Raw genomic sequence first — 7,135 nt, forward strand, 5'->3', positions numbered from 1 at the left:
ATACAAAGCCAGAAGACAGGAGCTTATTCCAGATCTCCCATGTGAGTCCAAAGGCCTTGAACCATCCTCTATAGCTTTCCCAGGCCACAAGCAGGGAGATGGGTGAAAAGAACAACTTTTACACAAACCAGTGCCCATATGGGATCCCAGTGTTTCCAAGGTGAGGATTTAGCCACTGAGTCATTGCACCAGACTCAAAATTTGAGTCTGAAAATAAATAAAATCTCTTTTTTTAAAAGATTTATATTTATCGGAAAGTCAGATATGCAGAGACAAGGAGATAAAGAACTTCCATCTGCTGGTTCACTTCACAAGTGAGTACAACGGCCAGAGCTGAGTTGATCGAAACCTGGGAGCCAGGAGCCTCCTCCTGGTATCCCACACAGGTGCAGGGTCCCAAGGCTTTGGGCTGTCCTTCACTGCTTTCCCAGGCCACAAGAGGGGAGCTGGATGAGAAGCATAGTAGTCGGGACATGAAGTGGCACCAATACAGGATCCCAGCGCATGCAAGGCAAGGATTTAGCCACTAGGTCATTGCACTAGGCCAGAAAATAGATAATATTTTTTAAAAAGTAACTTCAAGGGTGGACGTACACAGCATATTCTAATGGCTCCTGAGAAGATGGCTGTCTTCTGTGGTCAAGCAGAAGATGAGGCAAGGCTTATTGGCAATCATGAGGAATAAACGCATGACACTTTTTAACACCCAAACTAGGACAATATTTTTGCTTCACAGAAACAGAGCAGTTCTGTAGACCCACTGACCAGAAACCTTACACTGCTAACAAATTGTCAGACACGGAAGACGTGGCCAACAGCTTCAGCTGGGAAGACCCTGATCCACCCTCTCAACCCACAGACAGGTCTCCAACAGAACCCACTTTCCACATAGCTTGGAGGCCAACAGAACACCTGTCTCCCTCTACCTAGGAACACAAGGACAAGCCTAAGGCTCCCAGAAAATAGCAGCCCCTCACATTCCTGGGCCTCTTTTGCTGCATATCACACAAGGCCAAGTTTAAGGTGAACCCATTCACCCAGCACAGGAACAGAACACAACCTGAATTAATATAATCGCATGAATCATGCTAAGGGCCAACTCTAAGTGACAACCAGAAAATTCTATCTCTTTTGTACTTTCTGGAACTGATGATTCCCACTACCATTTCTCAGACCAAAACCATGTTTCTGATCAAAATATGCTAAATAAGAAACAGCCAGGACCTGGAGCCTATGTTAATTTCCCCATAACTATTCAATTTGAAGAACTAAGGCAATACATGAAAAAATTATCACATATGAAATAATTTTCTTTGGTTAACACTACTATGGAAATAACTTCTTGAGAAGGCCAGTGGTCTCTTGATGTGAAGTTTCTATCTTTCAAAAATCTGTCAGTGATATTTAAATGTGCTGAAGATTTAAAGTGTCAATTACAGTACTTCTAATCTGTGCAAGTGTCTCATAATATGCTTAAAGTATCTTCATAATAAACTGTTAAATAACAATAAAGTAATCAGGACAGTGAAGATAAAATACATGACATTACCACATCCTGCGATGCATACTGAGGGTCCTCTGGATTGACTGACCAGTAGCAGTAATCAAAGTCAAATGCCAAAACCTTCTCCCGAGAGTCCCCAAAGCCATCTGCTCGACTGTCCACCTGAAACAAAACATAGGATTCAGTGTCTTTCATACCGTAATGTCAGAATCTGTCCAGTGGCACCTGATTATTCTTCACCATGGCAAGAGAGAGGTAGACCAGTCATGATACTATTTGGATGAAAGGTAGCCTTTGTTTCTATCTCATCAGGCACAAGCAAAGCACTAAAGGACTACCTGTGTCTATCATATTATCAGATCTGCAGATCAACTACATAAAATGTAGGACAGCCTGGGAGAGAAAGCCTTTCCCTATCAGGGCACCTTCTTTCCACTACTGTTATATTTTTCTATGAGCATTTCTGCAGAGTCTACCAGTAATACACAGGAAGTTTAGCCCTGGGCCTGACAGGCTCCATCAACCTGAGGCTTTTTTTTTTTAAGATTTATTTTTATCTTCATTACAACATCAGATATACAGAGAGTAGAAGAGACAGAGAGGAAGATCTTCCATCCAATGATTCACTCCCCAAGTGACTGTAACAGCCAGTGTTATACCGATCCGAAGCCAGCAGCCACACAGGTGCAGGGCCCAAGGCTATGGGCTATCCTTGACTGCTGCTTTTCCAGGCCACAAGCAGGGAGCTGGATGGGAAGTGGGGCTGCCAGGATTAGAACCAGAGCCCATAAGAGATCCCGGCGTGTTCAAGGCGAGGACTTTAGCCACTAGCCCACTCCGCCAGGCCCCAACCTGAGGCTTTCACTGGGCTTCTGGCACATTAATCCTCACTGAATTAAAACCATTTTGGATAAAAGAGCCAGGAGCAATACAAGAGTTTAAAGTAGATGGAGGTAGAGTTAAAACTCAGAAGTGAACCAACTGTCAAGTACGAAGGAGAATATCATAATTCACAAAAATGCCTCACCTTACTACTGGACTAGGAAAGACAATTTAGCCACTGGCTATCATAAAACACCCACAAGCGAGGCTTTCAGAATGACCAAGAGATTCTTAAGAGGCAAGAGCCCTCAAGGAAGTCAACATGCAGGGCAGGATGCAGAGGAAGATTACAGTTTGATTTTTATCAAGGCTAATTCTTCAGAATCAAAATATGAGCTTTAAGAGCAAAGCAGCTGGGCCCAGAGCGGTAGCCTAACTGCTAAAGTCCTCACCTTGAACGCATCGAGATCCCATATGGGCACCAGTTCTTGTTTTTCTTTCTTTTTTTTTTTTCTCCTGGCTGCTCCACTTCCCATTCAACTCCTCGCTTGTGTCCCAGAAAAGCAGTTGAGGACAGCCCAGAGCTTTGGGACCTTGCACCCATATGGGATATCCAGAAGAGGTTCCAGGCTCCTGGCTCCCAATCAGCTCAGCTCCAACTGTTGCAGTCACTTGGGGAGTGAATCAACTGACAGAAAATTATCTCTTTCTCTCCTCCTCTATCTAATAAAAATAAACAAATCTTTTATAAAAAAGAACAAAGTAGCTAAGATGATTAGTCAACACAGATATAAGTAAGAGATGGCTGAGAATTAAAAGTCCTTAAGTCCTGAGAGTCTACAAAGTTTGCAACTTGCATTCTCTTTATTAAGAGAGCAACCAACAAAAGGAAACACATTACATCACAAGAATAACATGGAAATGGGCACAGCCATGAGACCTGGGTCCAAACAACCTTCCCTCTTGCCAGTCAGCCTCAGTCCGCAATCTTGAGTACCACATGCAAGCTGACTCCAGCAGTAGTCACCTGGCCAACCTTCCCTTTCTCTAACTACTCCTTGAGGTCCAGAAACGAAGAATCTTTCATCTTCTGTTGGCCTGATGGGTGGAGGAAATTAGCCCTCAGACTGGTGAGGGAATTCCTTGTGTATCAAAATTGTGACTCAAACTGGGATCTGTGAAAAAATTTTTAACAAGTCTGAGGCTAATGACTGGCTCTCTTCCAGGATCAGATGGGTATTAACTGAACTTCAGTCCAGCATTAGCAGGTGCATACTAAAACCCCTCCTAATGCCTAAAGATGAGGTGATATCAAGTGAGTCTAAATAGCGGTCAGGTGAGGTTAATACACATGAATTGCCCAGGTGTTTTAAGCCTACCATGGCTCCTATTCATATTCCCCATTCTTATTTTTAATTTAGCTACCTTCCAGTTTCCAAAAACAGCAGCACCCTATTTGATAGAACTCAGGCTGCAGCAGCCACATCCCCTGCTCATGTTTCTTGGTTTATTTGCTTGATGATTAGTCCAAACTCTTTCCACAACTTCCCTTACATGATCTTCCCTCTGCCACTTCTCCACCCTTAACACGTTTATATACACACACTTTTGCCTCTCAAAACCCCTATAGCTCTACTAGTTCCTTAGCGACAAGAAACCGGAAAACAATTTCAAGCTTACCTTCAAGTTCTTGATTTTTGCCACTTTGCCATCTACTTCCACAATAATTCTTCCTCCTTCTTTGGTCTCCCTAGAAACAAGATCCAAACTCATATAAGAAACATTAATTTAAAAAAAAATCAGACCAGTATTATGAGACAAAAGGTTTCCCCTCTGTGTTCTGTAGAGTATCTCCAAAAAAGTTGTAAGCATCAGATAAAGTAGAAAGAAAGAAAGGAGAGATTGGGAGGGAGAGTGGGAGGGAGAGAGAGAGACAGACAGAGAGGGAGGGGGGAGAGGGAGGGAGGAGGGGGGGAGAGGGAGGTAGAGGGAGGGAGGAGAGAGGGGGAGAGGGAGGGAGGAGAGGGGGGAAGAGGGAGGGAGGAGAGAGGGGGGAAGAGGGAGGGAGGAGAGAGGGGGAGAGGGAGGGAGGAGAGAGGGGGGAGAGGGAGGGAGGAGAGAGGGGGGAGAGGGAGGGAGGAGAGAGAGGGGGAGAGGGAGGGAGGAGAGAGGGAGAGAGGGAGAGAGGGAGAGAGGGAGAGAGGGAGAGAGAGAGAGAAAGAAAGAAAGAAAGAAAGAAAGAAAGAAAGAAAGAAAGAAAGAAAGAAAAACAAACCTCCCTCATGCAAGAGGTTTCCATCTAGCAAAGATGTGGAGAAATGAAAACCCTCAAGCCTTGAGCCACCACATCCAGTTAATGCTGAAGCCAGAAGGCACAGGCCATTTACAACCAAAATACAGTTCAATCACTGACTGCTTTCTTTCCTCCTTCATTATACCTTGTCTTTTATTATGGAAAACAACTTTCAAATTCTGGAAATACAAGTTTTCAAATAATTTCAGTATTTTCTTCTGGTTCCAAACCATTTTCTGTTACTTATGTCTCTGATCACTTCATCCTCCAATCTCCCTCCCCACCACCAATTAAAATCACCTGTGTTCTCTAACAGCCCAAGCCCTTCAGTCTTATTTTTAAGGTTTATTTACCTTCTTTAATGGAAAGTCAATTTTACACAGAGCAGGACAGAGAGAGAAAGATCTTCCATCTGCTATCCCACTCCCCAAGTAGCTCCAATAGCTGAGCTGATTCTAACCAGGAGCTTCTTTCGAGTCTCCCATGCAGTGCAGGGTCCCTAGGCTCTGGGCCGTACTCAGCTGCTTTCCCAGGCCACAAGCAGGGAGCTGGATGGGAAGTGGGGCCACCGCGACGCGAACTAGCGTCCATATGGGTTGCCACCGCTTGCAAGGTGAGGATTTTAGCCGTTGGGCTACGATGCCCGGCCCCTTCACTGTTTTTAAAAAGGGTTTTTTTTTTTTTTAAGTTTATTTAAAAGGTGAGAGGATCACAGACACACATGGGGACATACTTAGAGGAATCATTGACTCTTGATGGTAATAGGTAGAACGCGCTCCACGCGTTCTCCACCTGTCAACAAACTCTAATTACTTAACAATGTTTGAACGCAAACCCTTCAGCAAAGTCTTCCCTCATTTCTAAACGTGGCCAGTGGAACCTTCCAGGGTTGAGAGGTGCAGCATGAGAAAGTGGGCACTAAGGATGATGAAGGAAGATCCCTAGTTTAGTTCCACCCTTCATCAGGCCAGATGTAGAGTAGAGGACGAAGTCACACCTATTAGTCTCGGTTTCCCCTCACGTCTGCCTTTTACCACATCTTGATGCACCCAGGAGCCCACGCTGTACTGCCTCGGTTCTCCACAGCGAGGGCACTGCCCTCTGTCCTCCTAGCTCTTCTCCAGGGCCTGGCGGGAAGAGCCCCAGCCCGTGCCTCGAGACTCCCGCCGGCAGGACGCCAGCGACGCGCATCCGCCAGTCCTTCCCTGACACCACAGGGAACCGCTATTCCGCAGCGCACGACGCCAGGGCTCGACCAGAGGCCCGGTCCCGCCAGGCCTGGGGCGGGGGTGGGATCCCGACCCTGAACCCCGCGGGTCACTTCGCGTCTGACGTCCCGGCGCCCGTGTCTCTCGAGGAACCGCTTGCTCGCGCTCCTCTCAGCCCATTCGACGCCTCCCTCAGCTCAAGGCGCCGCCTTCGGCCCAGACTCACCTCTTGCTGAGAGGCCGGACCCTCACCGCCACCTGCACGCTCGCCATCTCTGGGCCACAATCCGAGTCCGGCAGGTGAGTCCAGGTGCGGCATCCCGGGCCCGAGCCCCAATCCCAGTTCTCGCCGGCCCCGCCTGCCCCACGAGCCTCCGCCCGAGCGCTCCCACAGCCGGAACGGGGCGGCGCGCGCGCAGCCCGGGTCCTCCTCTCGCCACGCCCCCGAGATGCCCCCGCCCAGGCGCGCGCAGGGCCCAGTGGGGCGGTGCCTTCCGACCCCGGCCAATCTCAACCCGATAGGCAGGAGGATGTTTCTTCTGTCCCGCTCCCACCCCAAGCGCTTCCAGGGGACGCTCTGGCCCCAAGGGGTGCTACTGCTCGGCCCCACCCCGGGGAGGTCCCTGCTTAGCCTTGGCCAAGCCTGAACCTTGCTTGGCTAAAAAGCGACGGATAGCCCCGCCTCATCCCGGTCCATCCCACGCAACTCCCGCCCAATCGCCTAAACCCAGCAGGCAAGGCAAAACTGAACCCGTAATATGACTTGTTTTCAAACTCTGTGTCCGTGATTGTCAAGCATATCCGTTAAGTTTTGATTAATGTCGAAAGTTTACACAATTCGCTGGTTTTATCCAATCTGTTTACTACAGCGGCCAAGGCTGTGGTTAAATTTTAGGAGCTAAAATGTAAACCACAGCTGAAAGCCGTTACACTCAAGCACTGTGAAATGCAGGTTATCTTAACTGCTAAGCCAAACGCCTGCACCTGATACACAAAACATTTTAAAGGTAAACAGAACATCAAGGGCGCAAATTAACGCTAGAGATCATTGTAGTACTGATACAAAGTGTATCCCTGAAGCATTGGTATTAACATGCCATTTATTATTATTATTTATTTATTTGAAAGGTACAGTTAGTTACAAAGGGGGGAGAGAGGAAGACAGATATTCCATATCAATCACTCTCCACAAAGCTGCAACAGCTATGGTTGGACCAGGTCTTGCAACTCGTAGCAGGAGCCCAAGCACATGGGTCATCTTCTACTGTCCTACCAGGTACATCAGCAGTGAGAGTGAGCTGGATCGGA

General features: G+C 47.4%; 1 protein-coding gene across 2 annotated transcripts in view; it reads right to left on the bottom strand.

Moving 5' to 3' along the window:
• Positions 1–6,202, bottom strand: part of STARD9 (StAR related lipid transfer domain containing 9) — a 98,609-nt gene extending 92,407 nt beyond the window's left edge. For both annotated transcript variants that reach the window (XM_058665981.1, XM_058665980.1), the window contains exons 1-3: positions 6,054–6,202; positions 4,007–4,076; positions 1,550–1,666 (exon numbers count right to left, since the gene is read on the bottom strand). In XM_058665981.1, the coding sequence (XP_058521964.1) occupies positions 1,550–1,666; positions 4,007–4,076; positions 6,054–6,100 (234 nt within the window). In that variant the 5' untranslated portion in view covers positions 6,101–6,202. The remainder of the gene's footprint in view (positions 1–1,549; positions 1,667–4,006; positions 4,077–6,053) is intronic.
• Between the last annotated feature and the right edge of the window lie 933 nt (positions 6,203–7,135).

This window comes from Ochotona princeps, chromosome 6, assembly GCF_030435755.1.
Source record: "Ochotona princeps isolate mOchPri1 chromosome 6, mOchPri1.hap1, whole genome shotgun sequence".
In the NCBI taxonomy this organism is placed as follows: domain Eukaryota; kingdom Metazoa; phylum Chordata; class Mammalia; order Lagomorpha; family Ochotonidae; genus Ochotona; species Ochotona princeps.